General features: G+C 41.0%; 1 protein-coding gene across 1 annotated transcript in view; it reads right to left on the bottom strand.

Moving 5' to 3' along the window:
- arfgef2 (ADP-ribosylation factor guanine nucleotide-exchange factor 2 (brefeldin A-inhibited)) overlaps positions 1 to 13,427 on the bottom strand; it is a 31,255-nt gene that overhangs the window by 5,007 nt on the left and 12,821 nt on the right. Inside the window, exons 11-38 of the mRNA XM_036590904.1 lie at positions 13,313 to 13,412; positions 13,061 to 13,200; positions 12,661 to 12,769; positions 12,387 to 12,576; positions 12,181 to 12,292; positions 11,888 to 12,093; positions 11,267 to 11,351; positions 10,892 to 11,063; positions 10,571 to 10,722; positions 9,939 to 10,067; positions 9,659 to 9,817; positions 9,029 to 9,176; positions 8,765 to 8,861; positions 8,621 to 8,661; positions 7,949 to 8,118; positions 7,667 to 7,818; positions 7,375 to 7,547; positions 6,710 to 6,870; positions 5,417 to 5,547; positions 5,199 to 5,328; positions 4,943 to 5,078; positions 4,390 to 4,528; positions 3,494 to 3,551; positions 3,181 to 3,295; positions 2,704 to 2,843; positions 1,476 to 1,653; positions 1,238 to 1,376; positions 749 to 866 (exon numbers count right to left, since the gene is read on the bottom strand). Coding sequence (XP_036446797.1) covers positions 749 to 866; positions 1,238 to 1,376; positions 1,476 to 1,653; positions 2,704 to 2,843; positions 3,181 to 3,295; positions 3,494 to 3,551; positions 4,390 to 4,528; positions 4,943 to 5,078; positions 5,199 to 5,328; positions 5,417 to 5,547; positions 6,710 to 6,870; positions 7,375 to 7,547; positions 7,667 to 7,818; positions 7,949 to 8,118; positions 8,621 to 8,661; positions 8,765 to 8,861; positions 9,029 to 9,176; positions 9,659 to 9,817; positions 9,939 to 10,067; positions 10,571 to 10,722; positions 10,892 to 11,063; positions 11,267 to 11,351; positions 11,888 to 12,093; positions 12,181 to 12,292; positions 12,387 to 12,576; positions 12,661 to 12,769; positions 13,061 to 13,200; positions 13,313 to 13,412 — 3,780 coding nt within the window. The remainder of the gene's footprint in view (positions 1 to 748; positions 867 to 1,237; positions 1,377 to 1,475; positions 1,654 to 2,703; positions 2,844 to 3,180; positions 3,296 to 3,493; positions 3,552 to 4,389; positions 4,529 to 4,942; positions 5,079 to 5,198; positions 5,329 to 5,416; positions 5,548 to 6,709; positions 6,871 to 7,374; positions 7,548 to 7,666; positions 7,819 to 7,948; positions 8,119 to 8,620; positions 8,662 to 8,764; positions 8,862 to 9,028; positions 9,177 to 9,658; positions 9,818 to 9,938; positions 10,068 to 10,570; positions 10,723 to 10,891; positions 11,064 to 11,266; positions 11,352 to 11,887; positions 12,094 to 12,180; positions 12,293 to 12,386; positions 12,577 to 12,660; positions 12,770 to 13,060; positions 13,201 to 13,312; positions 13,413 to 13,427) is intronic.

The following is a 13,427-nucleotide window of genomic DNA, read 5'->3' as shown; positions in this document are numbered from 1 at the left end:
TATTTTACATACTGTCATCATGCTGACAGACTGACTTATCAGCCGGGTGCTTCCTGAGGTTTACCATACGCTCCTGAAGAATAGATGGAATACTCAAATAAGGGGCACTCGTACAGGGAAAAAAAAAACATCATTAGAAAGACCATTACACTCACCCATGCAGCAGCGCAGGAGCAAACTATTCAGCTCTGTTTTTCTAAACTTTCCAACGGGAAGTCGCTCAACAGAGAAGCTTTGAAAATGCCACATAAAGAGCCAGAGGGGATGTCTAAACCTACTCATGTGACATGGGGAAACTAGGCTTATCTTGGTAACGTGAGTGTGTGTGTATATAAATACAGTCATATGCAAAAATTTGGGTGTCCCTGATCGATTTAAATGTTTTGTTAATTTTCCAAGTGAAAATAAGTTAACACGTCCTCTACAGAGAACACACTTCTACATGTTTTAATGCACAATTAACTGTTCTTTTGCTGAATTTAACATACTGGAAAAAATGAAACATAAAATGTGAACAGTGCCAAACTTATGGCACACTGTATTATGATACATTTTTTCTAATATGTTAAACTCATAAATAGATATTGTGCACTATACTTAGCAGATAATCGTATATTAAAATTCATATTTAAGTTTGCTCTCTGTAGAGGATGTGTTAACATATTTACACTTACAAAAAAAAAAAAGCAACAAAACGTCATTTGACCAGGGGTGTTCAAACTTTTGCGTACAACTTATGTGCAATTACCTTGTCATCAGACAGTCGGAGTGTTCTAGTGAGAAGGAGCAGCAGTAAGCTGGTCCAGGCCTCTCGGTGGCTCTCTGAGGTTAGGCTGATAAAGTAGGCCAAGGCTTCACTACAGACACTAAGGGAAACAAAGAAATAATGCACACTTTAGTAGTCCACCTCATAATTTCTGCTGACATTCTCTTCTACTAAACATATGTTACAAGTATCTTTCATAAAACTGCTTTTAAAAAATGAAAGAGTAAAACAGTATTTTATATGTGTATGCACTGACAACAATTCTCTGATATGGATTAATATGCATCGTAAAACCACTACTTTGAAAAGAATAGAATGAAGTGCAAGCCACTTTGTTTTGCTTTTTATTACATCCAGATGTATTGCATCCTGTAAGCTGTCTCAGCGATTGAGTCTGAACTAGCTGAGCAAATGAAATCACATGGCTGCACTTGGCTGTGGTGAGCCCAACATCCCTGCGCCCACACTCACAGTAGCAGGCGCGTCTGGATGTCTGGCCAGGCCTCTTGCAGCCTCTGGTCCGAATACATCCGGAAGAGGATTCTCAGACTGCAGGCCAGGCTACTGGTCTCCTGCTTCAACAAGTTGGGTTTGGATTTGCCCTTGAAACCTGCAGGAGCAGATAGGCAAAACATCATTAACACCAAAAGATCAGGAACTTTAATTAATGGCTGATGTGATAAAATAGAAAGCAAACAAACAAACTAACCTGCTCTCCAGAGTGCAGTCCTCTGCTCATTGTTAGAGTTGAAGTCCTTGGCAAAGGTGTGGGACTCTAGCAAGCAGTCAAGCAGTTTGAAGAGATGCTGGGGAGAGAGGTGCTTGTACATGCCCTGCTCTGACTCAGCCTGTGCTTCGCTCTCCTCAGTGTCTTCCAGTGCGTCTCTCTATTAGGGGGGACAGACCATAGAGCCCATTGTAATAGCAGCCTTGCATTTGCCTTCTGCATTACTGCAGATCATAAAAAATACATATACAATTTGTACCATTAGCCAGACTCGTTTTGGTATATGCAGTGCTGTGCAAAATCAGAGACCACCACATTTAATTTATTGGTTGTTTTGACTGGAAATTAAGTAGAAGTTATTCATTTTTCAGAAGATATTTCTGAAATTAGATAAGATAATCCACTTGCAGAAGAAAGGAGGACAGCTGTAAATTTTACACATCTGACCAGTTGGGGCGGGGGGGGGTACATTTTACAAATATTACATTCAAAACAATTACATTTGGAAAAATACTATCTAAACCTGTGAACACAATGTTTTTTTATTCAAAAGTTCGCACACTGTGTTGCACTAAATCTAGTTAAACAGGACTCTTTATAATGAAACATGCAATTGGTCAGTGTTCCACAAGTACTGATATCCACAATATGTTCAGAAAAAACATATTGTATTGTACTGAGACACAACTTTGCACAACTACAATATATGTTGTCATATTGCCCAGCCCTGTCTGAAGGGATGTGTAACTGTCAAGAAGCTGTAACTGAGAAAAGGAAACAGACAATAAGAATGTTTGCCAATCAAACAAAGAAGCAGCTGGTGTTCTGAAAACAATGGATTGAACACCCCAGACCTAATCACTGAATGTGTTTGGGATTACTCGACTGAACTTTGGAAAAGTGGAAAAATATCCCTGCAGATTCCTTTGAAAAACTGAAAGTCTCTTGAAAAGAATGGAAGCTGTAATAAAGTCAAAAGGACACACAATACTATAAGCGTTGACAGTTGAAATTTGCTGTTGCTGCTTCTTTGTAATTTTCAGAAAAATGAATAACTTGTAATTAATGGCCATTTTGCCTGAAAATTAAATAAATTATGATTATTCTCTGATTTTGTGGTACTATATGCATACAGAGACTCTCAAAATGCACACAAAAGCACTTTAATGGAATGATTTTCAAAAACAAATACACAGACAGACAGACAGACCAGAGCAGCAGCCATGTTCTCAGCATCCTCCTTCTTGCTGGTAGCAGGGTAGAAAACGATGTTGTCTATAGTCTGAATGAGCTCCAGCTGCACCACGCACTTTATGAGCAGCCCTGCAAACAACCTCTGGTCCGACACCCCTGTGACACACAGCACATGGGTCTTAATGAAACCACAGCACAGCAAGAATATTAAGTGGAACCAATAACATTTACAGGGCAGCGTAATCTTTACAGAATAATGTCAGTACATTTCATTTTTCCATTATTAGATATGTTGCCTTGGAGACTGAGCATGACAACGACCCTTGAAATAGAACTCACAGAAGCGAGCGGTGACAGCTAATAGAGTGAGGTCATAGACAGTCATAATGTATGTACTTCATGGAAACTCAACAGGATGCAGAAGATTCTATGACACTGGTAAGAGGAGGAAAAGGTCAATATTAGTGAGTGAGAGGAGGTGAACGCAGCTTACGTGCATGGGGCTTTCCCCTCCAGGCCTCATCACTGGCAGTGGACATCTGACTCTGCCCTCTCTCTGAAAGTGTCCTCTCAAAGCTGCTCTGAGACTGAGAGTCTACCTCCACATCCTGTAAAATAAGGAACAATATGTGCAACGTTCTAGATAATGAAAAAATAGTCCACTGAGTTTGGTATTGTCTGAATTCTGGGTGTGTCAGTGTCTCTTGGCATATGGGCATCAAAGTGCCTGTTGGTTGGCTATTATCCATGTGTGCTTGTCCGTGTGGCCATGCGTGTGTGTTATTTACTCATGTTAGTCATCTCACCATGTGTTTCCCATCTCCCACCTCCTCTTCCTGCCCAGCCGGTCGCCATGTCAACAAGCTGTTAGGAGGAGAATAATCATGTCAACCCAGTAGCATTTAATTAATAGCATTTTATAAGGACAACCTCAACTGCTTTAAATCCAGGCTTCATGATGCAGTCACTGACAGACATGAGACCCTACCCATGGATCTATTTAGATACACAAAGAGCACAATGCAAAAGTCCCCCCTTCTTTTATTGAATTTCCAGGCAATTTCAAGTGTAAGTTACTCATTTTCAGCATCAGCAAAAAAGCAGAAAACATGACTATAACAGAAACTTCAATAATTAAATACAGAATCTTTTTTTTCAGCATGTGCGTCCACCCTCTGCCTTTATTACAGCCTTCATTCTTTTCTGGAGACTTTTTTTTTTTTAGTTTTCCAAATAAATGTACATTTCTGCTTCCTAAGATTTTCTAATGTTCTTCTTTTTGGTCTATTTTCTTTTCTCCAAAATGGCTTTTTGACAGTTACACATCATCTTAGACTCATAGTGTTCCATTGTCTTCTCAAAGAGGAAAGGTGGACAGAATCACCTGTGGATTTTTCAGATCTGAAGCAAGAGTGGAGGTGATCGTCTTCTATCTCTTAAAGAAAGAAAGTACTATTTATGTGATGGGGACAGTTTTGGTGGTCTACCAGGTCTTGCATGGTTGTTAAGTCACATTTTCTCTGTATCTTATAATTCTTTTTTTGAACTCCAGTTTTTACCCCCCCATATATATAGATAAATAGAGAGATAACAGATGTTATCAAACTTTTGTAACTGTAGTAAAAGTAACTGAATATTTCAGTGCAGATAGGTTCATCTCTAAGCTAAGAGTATCTAAGAGGATTGAAGATGTGAGGCTTACGCGTGAGGACTGGTAGACTGGAAGATCTCCAGCATGCAGGCACAGGTGATGTCCCACACCTCCGCGTTGAACTTCTCTCCATTCTGGATCACCAGGTTCTCCAAACAGTTTGTGCCTGAACGTGCCAGCTGCTCATTATCTGAGAATAAGGAGAGAGGCATACGTGTGGGTCGTAAGCAGACTCATCCCTTTTCTCTTCCATTAACCTACCAGTTGCTTTAAAAAAAAAAAATCCTGCTGGGCAAAACACGGCATGTGCCATGTGCCATGTGCCATGTGCCATGTGCAGGTGTCACGTTTTAAAAGCTCACCTGTGGTAATGCTCTCCTCAGCAGTGGCATGACTAAAATGACAATACCTACAACCTACTTGTCCACACCCGGTTATCACAATTGGATGCCTTGAGGGTGGTGCCTCGCCTACTATTATCTGAATTCTGTTCTTTTGCAATTGTTTAACAATACATCCAAGGAGCCACACATGGTAGGCCTTGTCTTTTATGTGTAATACACATGCTAGTGAACCACTGGGTGTGAGCAAAAGAGATTCCCACCTTGTTTGACGCACCACTGAAGCTGAGCAAAGACATCAGCCAGCAACACCTCACTGAGGGGCTCATAGAACTGTGTGAAGACGTCACAGATAGCGTACAGTGCATGGTTACACGTAGTGGTCATCCATTCCGTTTTCTGTGTAGGACAGGAACACATTGGGAATGTTTAGACAACTGCTGTTTGTTTTATTTATGATTTAAAGACATCGTCATTTAACGTTTTGACTGGTATCACAAGTGTGCCTGACTGGTTCACCTCAGTCTGCTGCTCTGGAAGCTTCATGTTGTCAAAGATGCGGAAGACGATGCGGAAGAGGTCATGCCACCAGTGCTTCTCAAAGGTGTGTCCGTAACTCTTCATTATTTCAAACATCACTGTCAGGCCTCTGAAATATACACACACATACACACGTCAACGGTTCTGAAAAACTCAATCATGAACAGCATATTAGTAGATCTACCACATCAGTCTACCTGGTCCTGATATCCAGCTTGCAGCGGTTGATGATGCAGGAGAGCTCAAACAGGATGGGGAACCAGCCTCGCACCCACACCCGGTCGCCAGGGGCAACGTTCATGTCATCACTAGTGTACTCTCTCAAAGCCTGAACAGGATGAGAGAGTGAGACAGAAAGAGAGTATGAAGAAGCCATTTAGTCTTTTAAAGCAACATTAGGTAACAATTTTACCTTAAAATAAGAGCTTCAAAATCATTTCGATAGTACACCGAGCTATAATAGAGAGAATGGTGTCCGTCATAGCCATTTTGGCTGCTATAGCGCTATGTAACTTTGGGGGAGCGGGCATGGGATCTCGTGAGAACTGTATAACGCTTTATGGCACCATGTCACACATCACACACAGCTATGGCTCCTCAGCAAGCTATAAGAACAAGCCAGCTCAGTATTCCTAGTATGGACATCATGGCAGAGGCTGCCAAAAAGCGGAAGACGATGTCCGAGAAAGCGAGGAAGAGAAAAAGAGAGAGTGACTAAGCAAGAGTAAATCTCAGACTGGCTTTTTAGTCGTTGGCAAGAGCTAAAAGAGATAAAATGATGCAAGACAATTTCATGGCTAATGGCAAAACAACAAAAATCCGACAGCAGAGTGTAAGCTGCATCCCTGTCAACGTTATTCATGAACGACTGCAACGTAGGCTGTAACCCGATCCGTATCATCCCTATCTGACAGTTTTGTAGTTTTTCGGATGCCAAAAGTCATCTAACATCAGCCCCTTTTCAGGCTGGCATGCAAAGAAATAAATTCATCTCATGGCAAAAAGTTTGGTCAGCCTTTATTAATAAGCCTTGAAAGTTCGCAACCTCCTGTAATAAAATGCTGTAATATTACTACCTTGTAAGTGGACATGGTTCTCTCTCTTTTCTTGCCGGTGTCGTGCCAAATTCTGCCTCCCCCACAGAATCAGACTCCCCTTTGCGTGCATGGATATATATGGACGCTACAGATTACACGTGCAATTTAGGTTATTTACACAGAGAAATAACTTTAATCATGAGTGTAATCTGTAAAGTCCATATGCCTGTGTGATGCATGTGCACATAAAGGGGAGTATGATTCTGTACCCTTCAGCTTGTCAACAAATGCACATGTACATGGGGGGGCACGATTTGTATTGACAACAGTAAATATTTGCAACTGTAGGGGAACCCAAGAACCAAAAAAATGCCCATTCTTGCATAATGCTGCTTTAAGACCAAGCATCAGTGACCACTGTCAAACTGTGGTTATATATGAACACATACTGACCTGTGGTCTGTCAGACACGTATTTGGCACAGTGGCGAATGAGGCGAATGGCTTCCATACTAATATCAGGGAACGCAGCATTACACACAAACTCAGACAGACACTTGACCGCGTCCTGGAATGAGTCGATGGCTGCTGCAAAGTGCTGCTGAAAGGTGTGCACTAAAAATGAGGGATAGGTGAAGAGAACAGAAGATTTAATAAGAGATTATAAAAATTACACAAATGGCTTAAGTTTAGGACAGTATGACAATATTTTATCGCACTGTGATGAATTACGTCACAATAAGCCAAAATAGGCTTTTCTGAACATATCAGTACCTAAAGAACATCAACCAACTGTATGTTTCATTACACAGAGAACATAATCAGTCCTGTTTAACTGGATTTAAAGCACATCAGTATCTGAAACTTACATTCATAGTTTTTGATAGCACTTTATGTGGCTATTAAATAAGGCATTCTATCTGTTATGCCTCCTGTTAACTTATTAAACCTCAAACTGAATATTGTGAAATACTGTTTTCCTATGTCAAAAAAAATTCTGAGAAACTGAAATATTTTATTTTTGCCATATTACACACCTATACTTAAATGAACTAGGTTAAAAGTTGGAGGTGTTTGTGTCACTGTCCCTCTGTCAGACAGGAAGCTGCTGATACTCACTGACTATGTGACCGGTGGTCTGGAAAGCCAATTCCACTATGGTCTCATCATGATCTGATGCTGCCTGGTGGAATACAGAGAAGATATTCTTCCAGCCAGAGCGAATGTTAGCAGCTTGAGAGTTCACCATCTGAGCCACACAGCGGATCACCATGTCACGGATGGTGGGAGACCTTCATGGGGAAAAAATGGATAAGTCATTACAACTTCAGGCCCAATTTCTCCTACTGAATGCAAGACATTCTCCTATTCTGTTCATCTCCTCGTTTCTCTTTTATACATGACCCCTAACCTATTCTTCTTCATGATGTGCTCAAACGGCCTGAGGAAGTCCTTCTGGAAGCGGAAATTGGCCAATTCTCCCTTCTCCAAGAACTTCATGGAAAGCTGTCTTAGAGAGTCCACAGCAAAGATGGCCACATCCTCATTAGGGTTGCAGCCCACCTATAAGGACAGCAAAAACACAGTAGAAAACCTGAAAAAGCCAGTACAGATTCTACATTTACAGGGCTTCAACTGTAACCCTCTAAAGACTCAAATGATGAATCCATTTAAAAGTGGATGCAATGCTTACCTTGTTGAAGTGGTCTCCGATGACCTGCCAAATGCGAGACCACTGCAGACGGATTCGGTTCATGTTGTAGTAGGAGATTTCCACAATCTTCTGCAGGCTGAACATGCGGGGCTGGTGGGCAGAGGCCAGCTCATCCATGGACACTGCACACAGCCAGCGCACAAAGTCCACTGGGAGAGAAGAACTTTTCATTAATAACCGGAAACAAATATGGTTTTAAAATGTAGTTAAGAGCCTATCTTTTTTGAAGTGATTTCTGTTGACAGGGTGGGGAGATACAGTACATGGGGATATACAGTATTGTGCAATTCTTAGGCACCTGAGAACGTTATGTTAAAGGCTATTTATTTGATCAGTAAGCATTTATTTGCTCATAAAAACACAAATATTAGAATAAATACAAGTAACAAATACAAATAGTGTTTTTACATTCTATTAGTGTTCTTACAATTGTCAACGTAAATAGTATTAAACAATGTGCTTAGGTGCCTAAGATTTTTGCAAAGAACTGTTACTCTAAAAAAGAACGTTGGAAATACTTGAAAATGAGGCAAGAGGGACTGCATGAAGTGTGCCAGGTATGATAGTACAAGCTAACTAAAACAATACAGAAGAAAACCAGCAGCTCACACAATAATTCATATACATGCAAACAAACATATATGCCCATACCAATTGCATTTCCATCAAGCCTGGTGGATCCAGTGAAAATTCTGGCAGACAAAATGGAGAAACAAGTTAAACATAAAAAGGACAACAAGTATAACATAAGTATACAATGTTCAGTGTGCTTTACAGTGGTCTTTGTTCTCTCACCTGTCCACAGCTACCACCACACTCTGAGAGCTAGTTTCACCCACTGATTCTTGAATATGAGCCATCTGACGCCTGTCTGGACCCCCAACTAGTGTGCCTGTGGTAGGTCAAGAATACTGTTAGAGACAGTAAGTCCAATAAGCTACAAGGACAAACACAGTGTTTATGCCCTACTAAGAAAACAATGCAAAATTGGTCGCAAAGTGCCTCTATGATGTACTGCTGTCGCCAGAGAGAACTAAACATATTTATAAATTGCCTTACCTAAGCCAAGAGGCATGAACTCCTCTCCTCCTGTTGGAAAGCCCTTCATGCCACCTCCTTGTTCTCGGACTACACCGGAGATATAACGTGTCTTTACCCCGGTGCCTATCAGCTGAGCCAACTCCAACTGACTGATACACCGCAGAATCTACAGTGGGCAAAAGATAAGCAGGAAGCATGAGAAGAGCGAAAGTCAACTAACAATAAAATAAACAATAAAATACTGTATGAATTAGAGGTGGACAATATGACAAAATTATAGTATTGTGATACTTTCACAAAAAGAAATTTTCCCGATACTTGATGTTACATTTTTTTTCCAGACCTGATCAGTTAGATCAGAAAAAAAACAGTAGTGCTGCATTTCATAAAAATACCATCAAAAACTTTGAACATAATGAATTTTATTAAATATTCCACATACTGTGTTGCACTAAATCCAGCCAAACGGGACTAATTTTGCTCTCTTTATAATAACATAACATGCAGTTGGGTCAGTGTTCGGCAAGTACTGACAATATCTATGATATGCTTAGAAAAGCATTTTGTATTGTGACATATCACAACAGCAATATATATTGTTTTATTGCCCAGCCCTTGCATGAATATAAAGGAGCTGACAAAGCCCACCTCATGCCACGAGTTGCCAAGGTAATTTCCATCAGTGTGTGCCACAGTGATGAGGGTCTTGATGGTGTCAATGTTCTTCTGCTTCATCTCTGTGATACTGGAGCTAGCTGTGAGCAGAGTGAACCTGGCCAAGGCCTGGATATATGCATCTCGTTCCAACTACAAAGACACACACAAGTCAAAAGAGTAGAAATTAGAAGTTATCACAAATCACTGATTCAGGCCACTCAGCTTGATGTGACAGGGTAAAGTGCCCTAATGAACAGTGTGTTAGACCCACCTGCATGCAAAAGATGCAGGCAATCCTGATGGCGCAGCGGATTCCCTCCAGACACAGAGATGCCACGTCCTGGTCATCGCAGTCCTGCAGGCCAACACTGAATGCAGCCAAAAGGGGTGTCCAAGCCAACTGTGTTACACACATACACAAAAAGGTGAGAGTTTTATTACTTTCACCTACATTGAAAAGCAGTTTTCTTTTGTTCCACACTTTCCCTGTTGTAAAACAAGCACAGTTAATGCCTCATCTTTTCAGCGCCACATGTTAAAATGCAACTTTGGTAACACTTTGCTTCCTTATTCTAACTACCTTACATGATACTGCAATAGTTCTACAGTAAGGCTTGTGAGGCACCTCCTATTTCAACAAGTATGATGGATAATACTTCTGTCCCATTTCAGTGCACCTGCTGACAGCTGAGTCAAGGGTCAACCTCATAATTTGAATGTGAGAGAATCTGTGTATTTGCGTAAACCTATTGCAACTGGATGATTTGAGACGTATGGTTCACAGGCTAACTATCACAGATACTGCATGGTTCCGGAAAAGAAGTGTGGGAGGTTTCAATTATAAGGCTGCACGAGACTATGCTATTAACAAAGGCTGCATAGCTGAAGTAAAGGGGCTGATACCTTGAACATGGGCCGGACATGCTCCAGGTGGGTGGCACTAAAGAAAGGGGCCTGAGCATGGCTTACTGCCTCCATCAGAGCTTTAGCTGTCTTAGCCATCTGCTCCATCTCCATATTATACAGCAACCGCCTCTGCTTTTCATTGGCTACACCTGCCACCAGAACAGTACTTCAATCAGTTAGTGTCCAACACAGCAATGCACTTTACACTCAAATGAACAAAAGAGTACAACACTGTTAAAGAGTACACAATAAAATGAATGTTAAAACTAAGGCTTTGAGCAAACTACTCATCAAGTAGACAGACTCAATAGTACTTACTTTGCTTGCTGGACTTGGGGGTGATTGAGTACTCTTTACTCTCCTTCATGGCAATCTTCTTCCCTGCAATCTCGTCATAAATGGAAGAGAGATACTCCTCAGGCAGGTCCTTACTGTCATTAATGCCACGGTTCATTTTAATGTATTGCTCCTTTGTCATTTTGTTCTTCACCTGGTAAGAAAAGAAAAAAATACTTGATGGAAACGCAACAAATACAAAATGCAGAAATTTGGCTTCTGGACTAAGATATAATTCTGTGCAAGGTCTTGATTTTGAGTTGCAGGGCAAGCAGATGAATCAGAATGAAGGTAGTGAGGACCTGTAATCTCAAACAGCAAGGCTTTTTATCTTCTTTAAAAGTGCATCAGACTTACCTGGGGGCTGTGCAGGTCAGTGGTTAACATGATGATTGAATAGGCCAGAACATAGGCAGTGTCAGCACTGGCAAACAATGTCTGCCTGGAAACAAACAGCAAAATGTCAGAGGACTGAAGGAGTCCACAGGAAGGAATGACTATACAATACTATACTATACAATCAATTGTTTTTGGAAGTTCATGTATTAAACTATTCTAATATGATGTTAGAATTATACCACTTCAAAGATTTAGAAGTTATTTGCAGTACGATGTAGTAAATTAAGACGCTTTAGCTGTATGCAGAATAACACAGCCGTAGATTATTCCATTTGTTATGAAGATAATAAGCATAATGTATAACATCGACAAAAAAGTTAAAATAAATTTAACATCCAGGATGCCTTGTATTTCAAAAAAGGACTGTCAAGAAAACTGCTGCAAATAGACAACTACAGTATGTAATTTATTAGCCAATAACTGCCTTCAAATAAGCAATGGTGAACAAACACCTTATTAACATTACAATCTGCATTGCATATTTAAGTCATTATTGAACAAAATTATTATGCAACAACTGATTTTAAACCTCTGAAGGGAAGTATATTGCAGTCTCTCTCAAACCTCCTCAGGACTCACCCCTGATTGCATTCCAGATAGCGAGCCGCAAACTTCTCCATGAGCCGGTCAATTTTCTGTGCCTCTCCGGGCAACCGGAACCCCTCCAAGAAAGTGCGCAGTGCTGACACAAAGTCTTTGCCACAGAAGTCCAGCTGGTCCACATAGCAGTACATCACTTCCTTGTTGAACTTGGTGTTCTCACCAAGGAATTCCCCAACCTGAGTCTGCATAGAGGAAGCAGGAGAGGGGAATGAGACACTGGGAAGGTCAAGATGAGAGATATCAGAGAAAGAGGAACTGATTGCACCTACTGTGTCTAGTCTCTCCTCCTGGTGCAGGAACTGAGCAATGTCCTCTGCAGAGGTTCCCAGCATGCCTTGTTCCTGCAAGTATTGCACTCCCCGCTTGGGTTTTTTATTAAATCTTTTGAGAACACATGGAGAAAACAATGTTAGCAGAGGCAAGAGAGAAAAGTGTCTAAAGAAGAAAAAACAAAACACACGTTAAACAGACTCACAGCTCAATGCCATGCTCAATAATTTCTTTCTGCTGTTTGATGACCTCATACTGTTCGGGGTGATCAGGCTGGTTGGGCTGGACGCTGGAGGAAACAGCAGAGTCCTGAGAGCTAACGCTGTCCCGGCGAGAGGATAGGTGTTCAGGAAGCTTTGTCTCTGCTCCATCGCCGTCAGCCTGATGCTCCTGACCTACAAATACACCACAGTCCTTTACAACTACTATAACTGCTATTACGGTAAGACATACACTTCATACATTTGCAGTCCTCTCACCTAGGTTGGTCTGTAGGTTAGGGTTGACATAGAGATCTTTGCTCCACTCCACCATGCATTTCAGAATGGACACCAGGCACTCCAGGCCTTTCTTACGCAAACTCAGCTCCTAGAAAATAAGACCAAAAGTTCTTAATACACCACAAAAAAAAGGAACAGCCATTAAATTGTCTGTACACTCTGAAAAGTACAAGATGGCATGACAAAAAGATGGCAGGCTGAAAAGCAGTCAGTACTACAATTCACAAGTAAGAATGCTGATATAAAGAGTACCAGAATAGTTGAAAATATTTTGAAACTTTATGGAAGCAAGATGATTAATTTATTCTGAACAATGTCTGTGCAGAATTACATAAAATTGGATATGTTTCTGTGAGTGCACACCACAGAGAGCGGATACCTGCAAGGGAGTCATGCCCAGCTCCTGTCCACTCCGACCCTGAGCAATTTTTGAAAGGTCATTCACTAGCCGCTCAAAAATATTCGCTGCATTCAGGTCACAATCATAGTTCACATAGATATCCACCACACACTGGGCATCTGAGTAAGAAGAGAAGAGCAAGAAATGTTTGATATCACACTGTTCAGATTCGTCAGACATGAATAATATGTATTCTTGGAAAGTACAAACATATAATGGAAGAGCCAGCACCTGCACAGATGCGAGTCAGTGTCTGGATGACCATCCACTTGTGCTCAAAGGAGCTAGATGATGTTTCTAGAATGGTGAGAAAAATCTCTCTGAAGAACACCTGAAAGGAAGAAAC

This window comes from Colossoma macropomum, unplaced genomic scaffold (assembly GCF_904425465.1).
Source record: "Colossoma macropomum unplaced genomic scaffold, Colossoma_macropomum, whole genome shotgun sequence".
Taxonomy (NCBI): domain Eukaryota; kingdom Metazoa; phylum Chordata; class Actinopteri; order Characiformes; family Serrasalmidae; genus Colossoma; species Colossoma macropomum.
This window is presented reverse-complemented; position numbering and strand designations above follow the sequence as displayed.